This window comes from Glycine soja, chromosome 5, assembly GCF_004193775.1.
Source record: "Glycine soja cultivar W05 chromosome 5, ASM419377v2, whole genome shotgun sequence".
NCBI classification, from domain to species: Eukaryota; Viridiplantae; Streptophyta; class Magnoliopsida; order Fabales; family Fabaceae; genus Glycine; species Glycine soja.
This window is the reverse complement of record NC_041006.1, coordinates 32,817,323-32,839,422: the sequence shown is the minus strand read 5'-3', so window position 1 is coordinate 32,839,422 and position 22,100 is coordinate 32,817,323. Positions and strand designations below refer to the sequence as shown.

At 35.2% G+C, this 22,100-nt stretch overlaps 2 protein-coding genes and 1 pseudogene across 2 annotated transcripts; 2 read left to right on the top strand and 1 right to left on the bottom strand.

Annotated features, from left to right (window-relative positions):
- Positions 1–2,835: 2,835 nt before the first annotated feature.
- Positions 2,836–12,284, top strand: LOC114412556 (outer envelope protein 64, mitochondrial-like). The gene is made up of 13 exons (XM_028376487.1): positions 2,836–3,253; positions 3,768–3,920; positions 4,001–4,125; positions 7,138–7,263; positions 7,507–7,689; positions 7,845–7,986; positions 9,060–9,228; positions 9,458–9,592; positions 9,701–9,901; positions 10,811–10,938; positions 11,023–11,074; positions 11,497–11,566; positions 11,859–12,284. Exons 1-13 carry the CDS (start codon positions 3,009–3,011, stop codon positions 11,939–11,941), a joined length of 1,812 nt encoding a protein of 603 aa, XP_028232288.1. The 5' UTR covers positions 2,836–3,008; the 3' UTR covers positions 11,942–12,284.
- A 3,735-nt stretch (positions 12,285–16,019) lies between these two features.
- Positions 16,020–16,457, bottom strand: LOC114411309. Its single transcript, XM_028375028.1, has one exon. The coding sequence runs from the start codon at positions 16,455–16,457 to the stop codon at positions 16,020–16,022; it is 438 nt and encodes a 145-aa protein (XP_028230829.1).
- Positions 16,458–20,974: 4,517 nt separating this feature from the next.
- Positions 20,975–22,096, top strand: LOC114411308 (annotated as a pseudogene).
- Positions 22,097–22,100: the final 4 nt, after the last annotated feature.

Genomic DNA, 22,100 nt, shown 5'->3' with positions numbered 1-22,100 from the left:
TTTTCTTGTTTCCCTCTTCTCAGACCTTAAAATAAGCACAAACTTCAATTTAGGTCACAAGAATGTGTCTTTTTGGGCTATTCTCCTTCTCACAAAGGCTACAAGTGCCTTGTTATTGATGGAAGACTACACATATCCAAAAATGTCATTTTTAATGAGCTAAGTTTCCCTTACCCAACTTTATTTCCTAAACCGTCCTTAATCACCTTTGATGTTCCTGATAGTACACCTACCCTTACTATTTTGTCCAATAATCAACCTTCTCTTGCATCCAATCCTACAACACAACCTTCCATCCCAAATCACACCTCTGTTTCATCTAGTTCATCTCAACATTTGCTATCCTCCTTAATTGTTCCTTCTGAACAAAATGATTCTTTATCTATCCAACCTAATACCATCCTAAATACCGATAAGGATTCTCCTGTTATACCTTCTTCCATTGACCTTGCTTTAGAAAGACCTCTCAATACTTACCCAATATGCATTCTTGCTAAATTTGGGATTGTTAAACCTAGAATAAATCTTACCCTTCTCAGTGCTCATCTTGAGCCAAAACTATCAAAGCTGCCTTGACAGATCCTTCTTGGCAAACAACTATGTAAGCAGAATATGACGCTCTTATTAAAAATGGAACATGGACTTTAGTTGATCTTCCATCATCTAGAACTGCTATTGGTTGCAAGTGGGTTTTTAGGGTGAAAGAAAATCCATATGGCTCTATCAATAAGTACAAAGCTAGGCTGGTTGCAAAATGGTTTCATCAGCAGTTAGGATTTGATTACAAAGAGACCGTTTCTCCTATAATCAAACCTGTAACTATTAGACTCATTCTCTCTCTTGCCATTTCTCACAAATGGCCTCTTCAACAATTAGATGTCAACAATGCCTTTCTCAATGGTATCCTTGAAGAATAAGTGTATATGTCTCAACCTCTTGACTTTGTTTCCTCAAACAAACATCATGTGTGCAGATTACACAAAGCAATCTATGGCCTAAAGTAGGCACCCAAAGCCTGGTTTGATAAACTCAAGGCTACTCTTCTTAGCCTTAAATTTTCTTCATGCAAATGTGGTCCATCACTCTTTGTATATTCTGAAAAAGGGTTTGTTATCCTCATCTTGCTCTATGTAGATGACATTATTGTTACTGGTAACAACATCAAGTTAATTCACTCCCTTATATCTTAATTGAATTTTGTGTTTTCTCTCCAAGACCTGGGTGACTTAGATTATTTGTTTGGAATTGAAGTTCAAAAACAAAAAGATAGATCACTCATTCTCAATCAGTCTAAGTACATTAAAGATCTCTTGGCTAAGACTTTCTTCCAACCCCTCTTGAGCTTGCGGGGGAGTATAAGAGTATTCATTATTCGATGTGTATTTTTTTTGTTTGGCCATTATTCTAACTTCTCTAGTTAGTAGTTCGTTAGTTATAGTTAGTTGTTTAATCTGTTAGTGTTGACAATTTTGTGATAGTTAGTTAGTTATTGTTAGTTGTTTAGTCTGTTTGTGCCGATAGCTATAGCAACTAACTCTAGTTAGTTGATAGTTATGGTAGTTAGTTGTTATCCAACTATATAATTACCTTTGTAATATGTTGTTAGTTGGATTGAATAATATCATTCTCTCAATCTTAATTTTCCTCTCTCTTCTCTCATTCTAATAACATTGACATGCTTTAAATTCGTCTTGGCCTTCAAACCTATTCATTATTGGAGTGTAGCAAAAATTGAATGAGGAGGGATTTTGTTCTCCTCCAATTTTCTCCTTTCCCTTCTTAAAAATTGAATTAGACAACAAAATTTGATAAGATCTCCCTCTTTTCATTTTCCTCCAACAAAATCTTATGCGAGTCTACTTTTTTGAAATGAGTTTAGTTTTCATGTTCAATATTTTTTATACTATTAGTGAATTATACAATATCTTAAATATACTTTTTAAAGTTTGGGTAATAAGAAAATAAAAAAATGAATGATATTTATACTATATTTGTACGAGTAAAGTATATTCTTATTTCTTATATTTTGGTTGAATCTTGTTTTTAGTTTCTTAATTTTCATATAATGTAATTTAGTTCCTAAACTTTATAAAAAAAATATGTTTTTAATCCATGAACTTACTCTTTACTTTCTTCATTTGTTAACTTCACTTTGGAAAAAAGGACTAAAAACACATTTTTTATAAGATAAAATACGTTTTTCCCTCCTAAATATGAAAATGTTTGCAATTCGTTATTGTAAAATTTTTAGTATGCTTTTTATTCTCAAAAAAATTGAAATTGTCATTTTTTAGCCTGAAACAAGGTCCAGACATCCGAATCTACATGCATTGCTTTTTTATGTTGGTTATATGCACAATTGATGTAAAAAATATCATATTTTACATCGATTATATGCATAAACAATGCAAAAAATATTACATTTACGCTAATTATATACATTATCAATGTAAAAGTCATCATTGTCATGACAAAAAATGACACATTTTAATTTTGTAAGAAAAGAAAATATATTTTAACTTTTTTTTTTTATAAAATTCAAAGACTAAATTGTATGATATAAAAGTTTGGAGAACTAAAAATAAAATTTAACGAAAATATGAATACTAAAATTATATTTTTATATATATTTATAAATGATGATTCAAACAAATATAATTAAATCCATAAATTCATATAATAATATAAGATTTTGTTGGGTTCACTGATTTTTTTTAATGGAAAAACATGTTGGATTCTCTTCATGTTTAAAATTCTCATGAGATAGATTCCGCTTATTATGATCCATTGGATTGGAAACATCCCCAAAGAAAAATAAATATAACTAAAAAGGGCCCAGATAAATTGTACATTAGAACAATCTGGGGATCCCACTTCTTCTTGAGAGTTCTGTATTCTGTTCTTCTTTTCTCAGCTATGCACCCACCACCACCTATTCTAACAGTAAAACCCTCCCAAAACCCACACTGTTCTAAACCCCTTTTAGCACTCTGTTTCTCTGCTTAACCATGTCCCAATCACTGAAGCTAATCAAGGAACACGCCTCCAACCCCAAACTCTGGTTGGTCATTGGAATAGGAGTTGCCGGAATCGTGGTTCTGGTGGAGACACGGCGGAGAACACGGCGGGGAAAGACACACAAACAAGACTTTGGTGCTTTTGTTGAGCGTTTTGAGCTACTTCCCTTCCCTCAGCCTCCTCCTCCTGCTGCCAAGCAATCGCTCTCTGCTCTAACCTTTGCCATAAACGACACGTTCGTTTCAACATCCCTCCAAAAATTTTAAGCTTTGCTTCAGTTTGAGTATTAAAGTTGACCTTTTTATTAATTGTTTGTGCTTTTCTTTCATGGGGGTGGGAGAAAATTTGCTGATATTATGTTATGTCTTTGAATATTATGACATTTGATTTGCAAAATAAAGGATCACCATCATCATTATTATTAAGCTCTGGTTCTGTTTTCGTATTCTTTTGAGCAGAACTATTTACCTTTTATTTCCTGGGGCTAAAGAGAAAATTTGCTGAGGTTTGGTTTATGATATTTGGTAAACATACTCTCTAAAATTTATTGAAAATTGCAGAATTATGAGTTTGACTCATTAAATAAGAAGTGAGACCTACAAAATTTTGTGATTTCCGATAAATTTCAACCAATACTAGGGAACGTGTTTGAAAGAATGTGTCAGAGAGTGTGATGCTTGCATTTCTCATGATATTGTTGAGGTTTCTGATTTAAATGATTTTTTGGGTTGTGTTGTTGGGGTTTGCAGATTTGATGTGAAAGACTACGTGACAGGGTTTGGAAATTCTACCTGGAAGAGTACACACAAGGCAGCGGAGAAGACTGCAGTTGTGGTGACTGCTCTGCTCATGAGTGGGGCTACTTGTGTTGGCAAGACTGTTGTGGATGAATTCTCTTTTGGGTGATGAGTCCTTTTGAAGTTCTTTAACTTTGTGTAGTCAACTGAAACAATTTGATATACTTAAGGCATTGTTATTTCAGGATTTCTGGTGAGAACAAGTATTATGGAACTCCAACTCATCCTCAGATGCCATCATGTAAACTGGGAGGGTCTTCTTGTGGTTCAGCAGTGGCAGTTGCTGCGGGGCTTGTTGACTTTGCCGTTGGTAAGTTTATGTGGTTACCCCTACTTGCTTGAAATGCTATTATTACCTTTTTAATATTTTGGTCATTTGTGGATCCATCATTTTCAATCTAGCAATCTTCCCTTTATCTTGCTTGTGGATTCTGATGCAATTATTTTATGACCGTTGGAGGAAATTGTCAAGTGAGATCTCAGGCTAAATAATATCCCTGAAACTTTGGTTTTTAACCATGCCTAATGATGTCATGTGATCCATGTAGCCAAGCTCTCTTGGTGGGATAAGACTTTGTTGTTGTTGTTGTATTCTATTAACAACAACAACAACAACAACGCCTTATCCCACTAGGTGGGGTCGACTACATGGATCAACTTCCGCCATAATGTTCTATCAAGTACCATACTTCTATCCAAATCATTAAGTTCGAGATCCTTTTTGATAACCTCTCTTATAGTCTTTTTGGGTCTTCCTCTGCCTCGAATTGTTTGTCTTCTCTCCATTTGGTCTACTCTCCTCACTACAGAGTCTACCGGTCTTCTCTCTACATGCCCAAACCACCTAAGTCTATTTTCCACCATCTTCTCTACAATAGGTGCTACTCCAACCCTCTCTCTAATAGCTTCGTTTCTAATTTTATCCTGTCGAGTCTTACCACACATCCACCGCAACATCCTCATCTCCGCTACACCTACTTTATTCTCATGTTGGCTCTTGACCGCCCAACATTCTGTTCCGTACAAAATCGCCGGTCTTACCGCAGTCCGATAAAACTTTCCCTTTAGCTTGATCGGTACCTTAGCATCACATAACACCCCCGATGTTTTTCTCCATTTCATCCATCCTGCTTGAATGCGATGATTCACATCCCCTTCAATTTCCCCATCATCCTGTATTACAGACCCAAGATATTTAAACCGTGTGACTTGAGGGATAATATGGTCTCCTATTTTCACCTCTGAGTTAGAAACCCTCCTTCTTTTGTTGAACTTACATTCCATATACTCCGATTTGCTTCTGCTTAGGTGAAAGCCATGTGTTTCTAGAGCTCGTCTCCAAATTTCCAACCTCTCATTCAACTCCTCCCTCGACTCTCCAAGGAGGACTATGTCATATGCAAAAAACATGCATCTCGGCGCTATCTCTTGGATTTGTTCCGTGAGGACATCCAGAATTAAGGTAAAAAGGTAGGGGCTAAGGGTTGACCCTTGATGTAAACCAATTGTGATGGGAAAATCGTCTGACTCTCCACCCTGTGTCCTAACACTAGTTGATACCCTATCATACATATCTTGGATAGCTCGAATATATGCAACCCTAACCCCTTTCTTCTCTAGAGCTTTCCACAAAATCTCTCTAGGCACTCTATCATACGCTTTCTCCAAGTCAATAAAAATCAAGTGCAAGTCTTGTTGGGCCATGCGATATTGCTCCATCACCCGCCGTAATAAATAAATCGCTTCCATGGTCGACCTTCCCGGCATGAAACCAAATTGATTCTCAGTAACTTGAGTCTGCTTTCTTAATCTCCGTTCGATCACTCTTTCCCATAATTTCATGGTATGACTCATGAGCTTGATTCCCCTATAATTTGCACAATTTTGTATATCCCCCTTGTTCTTATAGATTGGCACTAACGTGCTTCTCCTCCATTCCTCCGGCATGCGTTTTGACCTCATAATTTCGTTAAAGAGTTCGGTGAGCCACTCAAGACCTCTATCTCCAAGAGTTTTCCACACTTCAATAGGTATGTTGTCTGGCCCCACCGCCTTACCATTACTCATTCTTTTAAATTATAAGAAAAACAACCAAGCCTTTAGCCATTAGATGTATAAAGTATAAACAACACCACAATGTTCTATCATAAATCATGTCAATAGACAAACTATGACCTCTAAATTTTTCTTAATAGTTTTGCCTATAGCTTTACCTGAATTGTCTCTATCTCTAGCGATTAGGCTACCTGCAATCTGATTTACTTTCCTCAATGGGGCTTCTACAGCTTCTCCACATGTGTCCAAACTCCAAATCCCACCCAAGGTGAGCTTCTATCATCTTTTCAATGTTAGGTGCCACCCTGACATTTTTTCCTAATGCATTCATTCCTAATCTTATCTTGTCTGGTGGTATGTCCACTCATCCAAAGCAACATTCCCATCTTTGCTATGTTGAATTTATTCTCTTGACTCTTTACCTTCCAACATTTTATTCCTTACAACATCTCCAGTCTTGCAGCTGTGTGGTAAAATTTTCCTTTAAGATGTTTTTTCTATTCACGAATAACATACGGAGCACTTCTCCATTTTACCTATCCTGCTTGAATCCTATAATTCATCTTCCTCTACTTCTACGTTGTTCTATACAATGGACCTCAAATACTTAAACTAAAAGACCTGGAAAAATGTCTTTGGGGTGTATTTCTCTGAATTTTAAATTATTCTGTTAACTTGTTCTATCAAATAAAATTAGTTTATTCCCTCAATATTTCTATTGAACTATGCGTCAAGTTAGTAAAAGATAAAGTTATGTCTAACAATATTTCTAATGTCTAGAACTCTGGGGGATGATTCAAAGTATGTATTCACTCTTTCTTCATCAATCCTGGTTTATTCAATTATTATAGTAATATGTCTTTTTTGTATGTTTTAAATTCTCTTTTAAAAACAATGTTAATCATCTACATATTTTGAGGAGTTTCCTTGTAGTTTTGTTTCTTAAACAGTTAAACCTATTATAATTCTTATTGTAGTAGTAAGGTGAGTAGTGGCTTGCTGACGCTATTAAAATAAAGTTAAATATGTGTCAATGTGTGATCTACGTAACATAATAGCTGCATAAATTTCATAATTCCAAGTCTTAGTTTGTTTTTGTGATCTCTTCATTGTGTTATTGCTGCATGGCTTGCCAAGCATAATCTGTTTTTTTCTGATCCAGGATAGACTTAGTTTGCACATGCCATTATATCGCGGCCCTGAAAACTGGTTGCTTGACTTTGCATAACTATATTTGTAAACATGGTAGATTTTTGTGTCTTGGTAGGTACTGATACTACAGGATGTGTGAGAATTCCAGCATCATTCTGTGGTATTTTTGGTTTTCGTCCATCCCATGGGGCTGTATCTACCATTGGAGTTCTTCCAAATGCACAAAGCTTAGACACTATTGGTAAGATTCATTATTTTGTGCTGTTGCTATGATTTTAATTGATCATAAGTTATATGTATCAACTCTTGAGATTCTGCATCATTTTTACTTGTGGCTAGCTTTGTGGAAAGAACATAAATCAATTATATGCTTGGGTTAAAGAATTGACATGAGTCCTATCTCATGATATTCTAATATTTTATTAAAAGATTCTATTCTATTTTCTTTAGATTTTGATTACTTTATTTTTTAATTGCTTTTCAGGATGGTTTGCTCGCGATCCATCTATCCTGCATCGTGTTGGACATGTTTTACTTCAATTGAATTCAGTGGAGACCAAAAGGTCCAGACATTTCATATTTGCAGACGATCTCTTTCAGTTATCTAAAATTCCTACACAGAATACAATATATGTTATTGGTAAAGCTATTGAGAATATGTCCGGGTGTAAGTTTCTGGATCTTTGAAGACCGATTGGTCCTCCTTTCAGATTTAGTAGATACTAGTTTTCCATAAGAAAAAGTTGATCTCTCGACTGAATCACCAAAAGAGGAGAAAATTTGGGTAAATTATGAAGTGTTTTAGTCATTTTGGTTTTGCAGATCAGGCTCCAAAGCATTTGAATCTTTGTCAGTATATTGATTCTAGGGTGCCCAGTCTAAGGCTTCATCAGCAATCAACCCACCAACAAAATGAAACATCTATATTGAAAACTCTTTCTTCAGTTATGCTTTCATTACAAGGGTATTCTTTTAAAACTTTTATCATTTCATTTATTATAATATATTACCTTGCTCTGCATGCTTTTCTATTAAAAATTTATTATGAAAGAGAATGAAGTCGTATGAGTAAGGATTGGCAGTTCTCTAAATGGATTAAAAATAAAAAAAGAAAACATAATAATACCAATCTGGGTATCAATAACTGGAGTACTCCAAAAAAAGTTATAAACTAAACACATGGAAATTTATGTTGGATAAGCATAAACCAAATGTGTGTTTAATAACCGTGGCTACTAGCTGTGAAAAATCTGCAACTGATGGTAACTACAAAGCAAAAGCTAATTTTCAATTCTATAAAATGCTCAAGAGTTTCATGCATTTGTATTGGATGGCTGAGGTTCATAAATATCCTTAGATTTCGTCATCCAATAATGAGAAAGCAATTGTTCAGGTGCCATAAGGTGGTGTTACATTTATATTGTAATAACGTGTGTCCTTTGCTTAAAATAGACTCCCCTACATAATGAGCAATATACTTGTTTTGAATTTATCTTTTTTGCATGGTCCGTAACTGTATAATTTCAAAATTTCCTTTTTTTTAGTTTATTACAATTGAAAATATATCTAAAATGCTCATTCTTATCCAACTTGTTCTGTGCTATCCATTAAAAAGAGGTTATGTAAATTGTGTATAATTCTTCATTCATTGTCAATGGTGCTTTTGTTAGCAACTTAAAAGAAATTTCAATTACTCTGTTGTTTTCAAGAGTCCTGAATTTCCATTCTTTCGCTAATTTGAGTATCAATAAGCATATCTGAGTACTGGACATTTGATATTTGTTTCTTAGTACTTACTACATTTAACAACGTATTATGGATATGCCTTGCCTAGAATATTTTTTTAAACAATTTATAAGGTTTCCTACTAAAGGAAATGTCCGTCACAATTGACATTTAATTCTTTCTACACTACATGATGACATGTGTGTAATCATGCCTTCTTTTTTATTTACTTTTGATAGAATATTTTGCATCATGCTTTTTTGTCAATGGCCTTATATTTATTTGACAGACATGTTTTTATCTGCTTTTCAGGTATGAATTTAAAACCAATCATGAAGAATGGGTTAAATCACTCAAATATAAGTTAGGTTGTGGTGTGTCTGATCATGTTATTGCAGCCATTAATACTACATATGATAATATAAAAGCTTTGTATAAAGTCAGGACTGAGATGCGAGGTGCTTTTCAAAGTCTATTAAAGGTATTAGTCTGTTCTTACTCTTGTTTCATATATAGGTTATTTTAAGTCAATGAACTTTGTTAGAAATTAGATTAGATTATTGGAAGACTGGAAAATAGATAAGCAATTAGTCTGGTGTAACAATGTACACTGATTCTTATAATGAAAGTGGCTAAAATAATTTATTTTGGCAAGTCCACTGTATGCTTCAATACCACCCTATTATCTCCTGGTTTTAATTGTCCCACAGGATGATGGAATACTTGTTATTCCTACTGTAGCAGGCAGTCAACTAAAGCTTAATACAAAGAAAGGTTTTTCCTCTGAGTTCCATGACAGAACATTTGCATTATCGAGCATTGCTAGTGTATCTGGATGTTGTCAGGTAATTTGATATCTTTTAGGTTCAGAGGTAAATATTTTTCTTCTCTAAATATTTATTAATTGTTCTGATACTTTGACTTACATATATAGGCTTTTAAATTATTTGCAGGTTACAATTCCATTAGGATATCATGATGATTGTTCTCTTTCTGTCTCATTCATCTCATTTCATGGAGCTGATAAATTTCTTCTAGACACGATCTTGGATATTTATTCAACTCTTCAAGAGCAAGTTAGTGTTGGTTCCTATTCTTTGCCATTACCTAATATCAATGGCAACAGGGAAACTTCTGAACTTTTAAAAGAGAAGGTTAGATTTCTCTGAGCATTTCTTCAGTAAGACATCATTTCTTAAAAGTTTTTCAGTTTAGTTATCTGGTAAATTCTGTGATGTGACACTGGATGTCGCCAAATTATGGTGTGAGTTTCTGATTTAAATGTTTTAGAGTCTTTTATAAGATGTGAACTGAAATTATTGTTTTTTTTTTCTATTTGTAGTAGTTAGCAAATATGTGTCTGCAGTATCAACTTATATTTTATTATCTGAAGTAGCAAGCAAGAAGGGTTGGGAAACAATACCATTGACAATATGGGTTTGCTTGCCTTAGTGAAAACTCACTAACTTAGCTTGGCTTAATTCAAAGATCAATTCTATTGAATTTGAACTTGAATGTTTGGCTGGCAAAGTTGAATTTGAGCATACTCATACTCTGATCATGGACTCTTGAACTGGCTCAACTAAATTATTTAACTTTTTTCTTTTATGTTTCTTCAAAGTTAATTAAAATTAATTTTGTATCATTTGGTGTAATGTAAAATGATACCTAACTCTTTGTTTAGGACTTTAGGTTAATAAGAAGCATCAATGTACTTTTAAGGAGCATTTGGGAACAAAGTTGTTACTTATGGTATATATGTTGTCATATGCCTGGTAGAAAGACCAAATAACATGGTGTAAGATGAAGTGTTATTAATAGATATCTAACTGAAAAGAAAAACATTCCAGAAGTTTAGATTCACCTAAACACAGAAAAATGCCCAAAGCTTTTGGCTCCACAGCCGAATTTTACAGCCAAAATTCTAGCAAAAAGCATACCCACTGACTCTAGCAAAAAACATAACAAAATCATGCTTGAATTCATGTGCTTCATTAGCAGATTGTGGTATAAAATCTAGGATGGATAATTTGATATAAGCTACTAAAAGCCATACTTTTCAGGGAAATGCAGCATTCAAAGAAAGGCAGTGGAGTAAGGCACTCAGTTACTACTCCGAGGCTATCAAATTGAATGGAACGAATACAACTTATTACTGCAACCGAGCAGCTGCTCACTTAAAGTTAGGATGGTATGATGTTTCTCATGTTTGTCAACTGGTACTGTGATATTTGCACCATTGTCTGATTTGTATTTACCCTGTGAAATTATGTAGCTTTCAGCAAGCTGCAGAAGACTGCGGTAAGGCAATATTGCTTGATAAGAAGGTAAGAAAATGGGCACGCAATAGTGGCTATGGGAAATTTATTTTCTGTTATCTTATTTCTAGTTATTATAATTTTTAAACTCCAATAATCTTCAATCCTAGGAATGGGATCTTCCTAATGTTGTACAAATATGTGTTATATCCTATAATTTTTTTTGTTTGAAGTTCTGGTCACACCATCTTACCTTACAGATATCTGTCTTTTGCAAAGAAGCTCATTATAGGAGCTGATTATTGTTTGTGTACCTTGATAATGATTGATTTGATAATGTTTAATTATTTGATTCCCACATTTGATAATTTTGATAATTATTTGATTGATAATTTTGTCTTTTCTAGGATTCCTTTACATTATGAATCTATACAAATATTTGCAACGTGAATCTGTTTTGTTAAGAATAGTGCATAATTATTTCCATGCAGAATGTGAAGGCATATCTGAGACGTGGAACTGCTAGAGAATCACTACTATGTTATGAAGAGGCACTTGAAGGCAAGTCTTGATTGTTTTATAAATGTATTTGGGTTCTACCTATTTTATTTCTATTATATCTTGCATTCATTTCTGTGACGCTGCACATGTCTAGCATTGATGCATGGTTCATTGTTGTGTACAGTGGTTGCTATATTTGCATCACTTACTCATTCATGGTTCATTGTCTTGCCGTTATTTTTGGACTTTGTACTATATATATATATATATATATATATATATATATATATATATATATATATATAAGTATTTAACGTTGTTCCTTATGCCATCTAATTTTTTTGCTATGCAGATTTCAAGCATGCTCTTGTTCTAGAGCCACAGAACAAGGATGCTAGTCTAGCTGAGAAAAGACTCAGAAAATTGATGAGTTAACACTTGGTGTGCCTTTTCTCCCTTGTCGTCCCTCCTTCAAGATAATGTCAATAGCTGTGGAAATATATATGTGATTCTGGTTCCGTTCTTGCACTGACCACCTTCGGGTTAAAGGAAAATTGAAAGATGAGCCTATGTTGATGAGGTGCTTCATTGTTCTCATTTTGTGCATATCTTGTCAGAAATCTTATTCAACCCTGTTTGATGATGCCTACAATTATTTGATCCGCATTCACGAGAATGGCCTAGTATCTCTTGTACATTTTTAGTGAATGGTGCAGCTTATTTACTTTGATTTAGGTGTTGCATTTTTTTATGAAAGAAAAGAAAGAGTAGTGCTACACATTCTCAGTAATTTTTAGAACAAGGAGTGATAAGAAGAGAAAAGTACGAGATAATATGAGTAATGTGATAGACATAAAGAGAAAAATGTAGCATCAACCAAATGTGAGAAGGTGAAGTGGAAATAAAATAAGATTATTCAAAGAAAAATAAGTATAAGGATGCAGATCTTCTAAAAAGTAAAATGGTTGAAACAAAAGAATGCCTACTTGGGGTGCCGGGTGTTATTTTTCTTGGAGTAAATAAATTACTCCTGTTTGTCATCCATTTTGTTGTAACATGACTTTTTTCTTAATTTTTAAATTTTACTCTAAACTTCTCATATTTAATAAATGTTACACTTAAGTTTAACTTCTCATCCATTTTTTTGTTGTAACATGGTGAATAACCAAGTGAAATCTTTTGGATAAATCATTGTAACTAGGAGGATTCAATGAAAAGACATGAATTCAATTCTTGGATTTTTGAATTGAGAGAAATAAAAAATTCTCACTATTTTTTTAGATTTATGAATCCAATTCAATTTAGTGGGATATATATATATATATATATATATATATATATATATGAAATTGATGAAATATCTTGTTGCATGTTTTGGATTGTATAGGATACTCCATCTATTTTTAAAATTTACAAAAACCCTCTTTTATAAATGCATTATGGTTAAAATACTTTATAGTAGTATATAAAATTGTTATACCTATATCAAATCCATTACGTGGTGAATGTGTTTTATGTTTTGTTCACACTTGTATGGTTAGGAGTTCAAGCTTGAGAATTAACTTTTTTATTTTTATTTTTTATCAATGCCTAAATAGTTGATACTTAAAAAATAGGGGATTAAAATTGCATGATATGAAATATATTGGTATTAAAATGACAATTTGAAAAATATGGAAATTAAAATCGAGCAAGTAAAAATTGGTCAACATTAATACTTTGTTTGGATTAAGAGTGAAATAGAAAAGAAAAAAAAGAGAGAATAGAAATAGGAATGATAGAAATAAAAAAAAGAGTAAAAGACATGTTTGAATGGATAGAAATAAAAATGAAAAAGGGATAATTTCTCTTCACTTATTTAGATGAGTGAAAAAGAAAATGGAGAGAAATTTCTGTACACTTGTTTCAAATTATATTCTTTTATATTAATTAAAAAATTTGATTCCTACTTTATTAACCTTTTAATATTATTTATTATTTTTTACCCATTATTTAATTTATTATATGAAACATTATTCAACTTTTGCAATATTGGATGTCAGACTTGTGATAAAATCAAGTACAAAGAATTATAATTAATTAGATTACTTTTCCTTTATGGTATTATTAGAGATGTTTTCGATGATGATCAAATTTATGGTCCAACTTAATTAAAACTTTATTAGTTAAATTGGGTTGAATTTGTGATTTTTTAAAAATCTAACCTAAACCAACTTGATCACATACATGTTAGTTTGGTTTTTCTCCAATAAGATAAATTTTATTTAGGTGGGACATAATTTTGACATTTTTTCCTTCTAATTCACCAAAATAAAAAGATAAATTTGTTTAAATCTCTTCTAGTTCACCCCTTTCAAAATGTTTCCCTCACAAATCAATGAAAACTGTTGTTTTTTTTTGGGGTTTATGGGGAAGTCAAGTAATATACAAATAAGTATCTATTATTTTATTGAAGCAACTTTATATAAAGAGCACAAAGCATAACTGATACACAAACTCTTAATGACGACATAATTTGTAGGCATAGCGACATAATTTTAGATTTCAAAACAGAATCACAAACTCCTAATATTTGAAATGTAAATTTAAAATTAAACTCCTAAAAACTAGGAAAGAGGTTGTAGTTGTTATGGGCACATTTGCAACAAATCCCCTTCTTGACTTAAGAGCTGTATACTCCTTAAATTCTCAAAAAATTAAAATTTGACTTTTGCTTTTCTTCTTTTATTTGCTTGTAATTTTTGTCATCATATTTCTTAGGTGGAACCACCATCACATTCTTAGTAGCTTATTTTCTTGAGACTTTGGTCTTCAAGGTTTTTCTCATACTACTTCTTCTCTGTTTCTTGTTAGTATTGTCATCTTCATTGTCTTCTTGCTCCTCCTTCATCAGATCTAAGGAAAAACTCTTTTCTTTTATATAAACTTTGAACACTTCTAAGTTGTTTGTATCTTTAATCGCACAAGTTTTATGTTCAAAAGATAAATTATAGCCTTTCTCTAGCAACTAAGCTACACTTAACACATTTTGATTAATCTTAGGAACACATCAGAGATATATTTCAAACTTGTCAAGCTTTCAATAGTAATGGTCCCTTTTCCCTTGAGAGATGAAATCACTATTTCCAATTTTTACTTTGGAAACAATAGTTTGTCAAGCTCCTTGAAGAGTTTCTGATCATTGGTCATATTGTTTGTGCAACCGTTATCTATTAACCATGAATCACTGGATTTATTGCTTATAACAAAGTATGTTGAAACAAAGATTTGTTCATCTTCTTGTTCCTTCGGGGTCACCTTTGCTTCCTCTGGTTTAGACTTGCAAATGCAACCTACATGTCCCAACTAACCACACTTGACATTTTGCGTTTGGCCTTCATCAACATTTGTTGTGTGGATGATTTTTTTTTTTTTACAATAGGGGATAGGGTGGAGAAACACATGTATTGTTGTTTTTGTTGTATTTGTTATCTTTGTAGTTTTTGACTTGGAAAACTCCCACTACGTATACTTCTTGCCTCATAAGCCTTCTTTAGTTATGCTTGATAAATCCCTTGAGTTCTCTAGAGATACAATTGTGGCTTCAAATTTTTCAAGTATGTGACTAGAAATTTTTGAACAATTCTATCATCTGAAAAATCAGTACCAAGGAACCTTACATTGTTGACTATGTAAAGAATCCTGATACAATATTCCTTAATTGTTTATGATTCCTTCATTCTTTGCATCTCAATTTCTTGGACCAAGTTCAAAGCTTGCATCACTTTTACCTTTTCATTTCCATCGTACTCTTGCTTCAAAAACTGCCCAATCTTGTTGGTGTTTTTAGTGTCATTATTCTAATCAACATAGTGGATGATATTGCTCCAAACAAGATTGCTCTTGCCTTTGACTTTCTCTATCTCCTCTCGTGATTTTTTTTATTTGAGCAACCGTTGATTATCCGGTAGGGGTGGAACTTCGTATATGTCTTTAATATCTTCCCATAGATCACAAGCATCAAGATAGGTTTCCGTTCTAATAGCCTAGAGGTGGTAATGTTTTCCATTGAATAGTGAAAGCCTATGAAGCACGGACACCCTAGTCCCTTACCGTGTTCGGTGTCCGACACGCGTCCGTGTCAGTGTTCGATACCGACACGACACCCGTACTACGTTTTATATTTTGGACATTACAGGTGTGCACGTGTCCGTGTCCGTATCGTGTCCGGTGTCCGTGTCGGTGTTTCATAGGTGGAAGCAAAACTGGAATGGATGAACTCATTCTAGTATGTGTTTGTGTGTAGGAGTGTTGGGTAGGTTCAGTCAATCTCACATATCCATCATATGATAGCTCTTGATACAAATTTGTTATTTTTTGGGATATATGAGAGGAAGAAAAATAATGCGGAGAGAAGTATCTATCTTTTTTTTTTTGAATCAAGGGACTTTTATTAATTAAAAAAACCAATATTACAAGGCGATCAAATGATCCTGCCATCAACAAGGACAAAAGGACCAAAAGAGGAAAAAACTCAAAACATCATGAAATGAGCTATGTGAGATTTTAGTTTATTGTTATACCACCCTCTATAAACTATATTATCTATAATATAATCAACTATGTTCGTATTATCTACAATTTCTTCAAAAATCTTAGCATTGCGGTATTTCCAGATGCCATAGACAGTTTCAGTCACTGCCAGCTTCAGAATAGAGGCCTTATGTCCCTTTCCTTTACCGTGCCTAATAATCCATTTTAGCTCTTCATTCCATTCCTGAGGATGATGCTTTACCTGAATCCACTTAAGGACTTGTTTCCACACATCACCAAGGACACTACATCCAAAGAAAAGGTGATCATGGGATTCTGGTCCCTCACAGAAGCAACAAATCTTATCACCTAGCATTCCAAATCTTAGCAAACGATCTTTTGTGGGTAGCCTACCGTGGCAGGCTTGCCATAGAGTCATTAAAGCGCGAGGTCTAGCAGGGTTACCACAAAAAAGTCAATTCCACACAACCTCATTGGAGCCTTCACATCGCATCTTCAAATACAGTGTCTTCATACTGAATTTTCCCCTATCCTTCTGGCCCAAATCACTCTGCATATTATTAATATGAACTCTTTGATTGAGAATGGATTTCATAATCCAAGATTGAGTTGTCTTCTGCGGAATCTCCATTATACTTTGATTTTTTAAATAGTAGGTATGTACCCACTTTACCCACAAATTATCTGCCTTCTCACTAAGACTCCAAAGTAGTTTCATCATAGTGACATGATTCCACGTTTGGAGGTGAATAACATTCAAACCCCCGTATTTCCTAGGCCTGCAGACATTAGTCCAGGCTACAGGACTTTTACGACTTTTGTCAACACCACCTGTGCAAAGGAAGGTCCTACAAACAATATTAATTTTATGGATAACAAACTTAGGCAACGGAAAACATTGCATCCAGTAGTTTGCTATGGAAAAGGTAACACTCTTAATGAGTTGTAGCCGACCTGCATAACTCAACAACTTATTACTCCAGTGATTAAACTTTCCAGTTATTCTATCAATTAGACTGAGATAATGAGAAATAGACAACTTCTTACTAGTCAAGGGTACACCTAAGTATTTAAAAGGGAGGGGCCCCTCTTTAAAACCTGTCAGCTTCATAATATCAGTCTTCGTAGGAGCATCAACCCCCCCAAAGTAAATATTGCATTTACTCGGGTTTACCACTAAACCAGTTGTTTCAGAGAAGGTATTCAAGGTCTGCATCAACATCTCTACTGATCTGCAATCTCCTCTAGCAAAAAGCAAGACATCATCAGCAAAGGCCAAATTAGTAATATTTAGCTTTTCGCATTTGGAATGATGATTGAAATCAGGATTCCTTTGCATTTTGTGGAGGAGTCTATTGAGATATTCCATGATAATAATGAACAACATCGGGGATAAGGGCTCCCCTTGCCGTATGCCCCTATTAGCTTTCATACATTTGGTGTAATTACCATTGATATTAAACCTATAGGTGACGGAAGTGATAGTAAGCATAATCCACTTAACAAATTGTTTAGGAATACCTATTTCCAGCAGAATAGTTTCCAGAGCAAACCAGTCCACCATGTCATACGCTTTCTGAAGGTTTAATTGAATCATGCATCGGGGGGTTCCATTCTTCCTAGCATACCCTCTTATAAGCTCATAGGCCAGCAGAATGTGATTATGGATCTGCTGTCCAGGAACAAAGGCCGCTTGACACGGACTTACAATTCTATTCAAAACTTTTCCAAGCCTAGTTGTAAGTATTTTTGAGATAATCTTATATAAGATAGTGCATCCTGCAATCGGTCTATAGTCTTTCACAGAGACAACCTTCTCATGCTTGGGAATAAGAGTTGCAATAGTGCAGTTAAATGCCTTAAGCAATATATCATTATTGAAAAGTCATATACTGCATTATTGATATCATCTTTGATAGTATCCCAACTGGATTTAAAGAATTTTGCCCCGTATCCATCGATACCGGGAGACTTCAAATCGCCTATACCATTCAGCGCTTTTAGGATTTCCTGATCACTGACTGGGGCAACAAGAAACTGCCGTTGCTCCATTGAAAATTGCCCACCTCTTCGTATAGCAGCTGCATCTATATGCTTCAGATTGATAGATTTTTTCCCCATCAGCTCACCATAAAACTCCAGGACCAGATTCTCAATATCTTCCTGAGTTGCACAAACTGTACCATCAATCTTCCTTAGCATGTTCATCCCTTTAGCAGTAGCCCTCGATTTAATGGTTGCGTAGAAAAATGAATTGTTGCCATCACCTAATTTTAGCCAATCAATCTTCGCCTTCTGCCTAAGAACATTTTCCTCAAGTTCCTGAAAGTAAATAAGTTCATCAGTGTACTTTTTTACCTTAGCAATATTGGTACTGTTCATCAGGTCGATGGATAGATCAAGTTGAGCCTGCTGCAGGTTCCCCCTGGCTTGGAGAATATTCTGTTTGAGATGCATCAGTGGTTTACTTAAATTTCTCAGAACTGGCTGTAGACGCTTTAATTTTTCCCAGACCACGAACGTAGGTCTGCCTGTGATTGGCTCTCTCCAGCTGGCCGAGACCGCATCATTGTAACCATCCAGATCGACACTTCCATTAATGAATTTGAAGTGGTATTTTTTCAGAATTACCCTATCGCGGTGTTGCAGCTATAGAAGAGCGTGGTCCGAGACATTTGGGGGCATGATGTGAAGGTTCACATCCGGATTGTTCTAAAACCACAAAACATTTGCCAGAACTCTATCAATTCTCGAGTAAATGGTGCCTTCTACATGCTTATTTGACCAAGTAAAATAGTCTCCTTGACTATGCATTTCGGCCAGACCAGTCTGCTCAAGCATATCAGAAAAATCAGTATATTCAGCTTCCGTCACCATTTTACCTCCTATGCGATCTTGAGCTTTTGCAACATTATTATAGTCACCTATCAGGCACCATGGACCTTGCTGGTGGCTATGCAGAGTCACAATATCCTTCCATAGAATTCTACGATTCTCAAGCTTATTTAACGCATAAATCAGAGTGAGCCAATATCTAAAAATCCCATCCAGACTATACACACCGCAGTGCACCAACTGGCTAGAACTATGGACAAATTTTAGGTCTATTCTATTGTTATCCCAGCACAGCCAAATACGCCCATTATCATGATCAACATAATTATCAAGATACATACCTTTGAACCTCAGTTTTTTCCTAATATTTATAGCTTTTGATTTCTTCACTCTAGTTTCAATTAGTACAATAATCATTGGATCAAGCTGTAGGAGACGGGAGCTAATATCCTTTAGCTTGCCCATTTTGTTCAGCCCCCGAACGTTCCAAGCGACGATCATGTACCACAGTCTCGAATCACTAAAGGGCCATTCGAACCTCTTAGTGTCTCAAAACCATTCTTGCAATTGATAGGTGGTGGAATTCCTTCATTCTGCTTTGTTTTTCCTCTATCCTTCCTTGTACTGGGAACCACGCTCCAGTCCTCAAGAGTATCATCTGGGTGCTTTTCTTTTGGCTCAGTTGGCGTCACTTTGTCTGGCACAATAGTTACAACTGGTATCCTTTGCTCTGGTGGTTTTTGTTTGGGTATCCATTGCTTCCTTGGCTTTACTTCACCACATTTATGGCCAAACTTTTGGCACTTATCACAAAACATTGGTTTCCACTCATATTCGACTTTTTGAGTGATCCTCCGCCCCTCATTGTCCTTTATAGTAATTTCGTTTCTCAGTTCTGGCGTGACATCTGCCTCTACTAGAATCCGTGCATACGAGACCCGAAGTTTATTTGCAGTACATTCGTCAATAACCAATTGTGTTCCAAGAGCACTTCCAATTTTGCCTAGGCTTTTTCCACCCCATAAATGCAATGGCAGTTGAGGGAGTTGTACCCAAATAGGAAGAGTCCGTAGCATGTCTTGCTTCAGGTTAAAATCAGGTTTCCATTCTCTAATAAGCATTGGCATGTTCCTGATGGTATATGGCCCCCTCATCAACACCAATTCCATATCTTGGTTCGATTGAAATTTAAGAAGGAAATAACCATCATCATGATAGTACATATTCGGTAATTGAACAAAATGCCAAGTTTTCATCATGAATTGTTTAACCATATGCATACTAACCTCGCCTCCAAGGACATACATAATCAAAGTTGTCTCCCAGAATTTCATCTCTGAAGCTATATCTTCCTCTTCTATGTCAATCTCGATGTCGCCATTGACAATTTTTGGTGCAACATATTCGATGACCATACCATTTGCAGGGTTTCTGTTATTACTCAGTACATCCACCCACAGCCTTCGTGGTTCCTCCGATTCAGGTTTCGATTCCTCTCCATCCTTTTCACATAGGTTTTCAAATTGGGGACGTTCTTCAATCGATTCCAGGTTCTTTAGGCCTTTGGAAGATCCATTCGACGATCCAACAATATGATTCACTTCTTCACAATGATTATGCTTCTTTGGTGTGGTGTTTTGGTTTGGGGTTTCCGGCGACGGTGACACCGATTTTTTCGGCCGTCCTCGTCCCATCCTCGCCCCTAATTCCCTTTTCAAATTACACAAAACTGTATCTATCTTTTTTACTCTGTATAAAGAACACAAAGCATAATGAATACATTCCTTATTTGTATCATAGTTTTAAACTTAAAAACAGACTAATATTTTCTAATATTTGAACTGTAAATTTAAAATTAAACTCCTAAAAACTAGGAAAGAGGTTGCAGTTGTGGACACAGTTGCAACAAAAACTTACCTAGTGTAAAAGACAAGCATACATGATTTTTGTTGTTGTAAGAATCATGTGATCATTTACTAACTTTTTTATGTTGACTCTATTCATGCATAACTGTATGACTCTTATTTATTAGTTCTAATTTATATATTGTTTGTATAAAATAATTTTATACTTTTATTCAATCACAAATCACCAGCATGTATGGCGTCGAAATCAATACCCTATCAAGGAGTTCCAATATTCGTTGAAGCTATTTGCAATTGCGACCTCTCATCTCTTCATTACCCAGATGGCAATGACATCGAAATCGCATAACGCTTTGCGATCGATTTTCCTTCTGAAGATGAATTTGGAAACCAATACCCTTTGGTTTTCAAGGTGACTAAATTCCTCTGTGGGGGTTTCACATTAGTAGTGGGCTTGTCCCACGCTGTTTGTGATGGAACTGGGGCATCTCAGTTCTTACCCGCAGTGGCTGAACTTGCAAGTGGAAAAACTAAGCCCTCTGTGAAGCCCGTGTGGGAAAGAGAGAGACTAGTGGGCACAATTACAACTCAGCCCTTACAATATCCCATGGGCAGTGCCTGTGTTGCAGTTTCACCATTTCTGCCAACCACGGATTTTTCGCATGAATGCTCTAAGGTGGACAGTGAGAGCACAGCAAGACTCAAAATGAGTTTAATGGAAGAGAGTGGCAATGAAGAATGCATGACTAAGAAGAAAGGGTTCACAACTTTTGAAACCCTAGCTGCGTACATTTGGAGGTCAAGAGCGAGAGCCTTGAAACTGAGCTACGATGGGGAAACTAATCATCAAACTATGTTGAACATCGTTGTAGGGGTGAGACCACACTTGCTGGATCCTTTGCCCCGTGGATATTACGGAAACACCATTGTGGAGGCATATGTTATGTTAACAGTGAGGGAGCCGAACGTAAGAGCTCTTTTGGAGGTTGTGAAACTCATCAGAAAGAGCAAAAAAGTTGCTATTAACAGTAATTATATAAGACACCCAATCGACAGTATGGAAACGCCCAAATCAGTGAAGTATAATTATGAGAGTGGTGCAATAACGATTTTGATGGATTGGAGACATTTGGGTTTGTTGGAAAATGTTGATTTTGGGTGGAAGGAGCTAGTCAATACGATGCCATCCCCACGCGACATTTATGGATCAATGGGTTTGTGCACGATCTTGCCTCCCAGTAATTTGGATCCTTCAACGAGTGGAGGAGCTAGGGTTTACGTATCTCTACCTAGTTCTGCCATGCCCAAGTTCAAGGAAGAGATGAAAGCTCTTACCAGTATCAAAAAAAGCTCTTAGGACA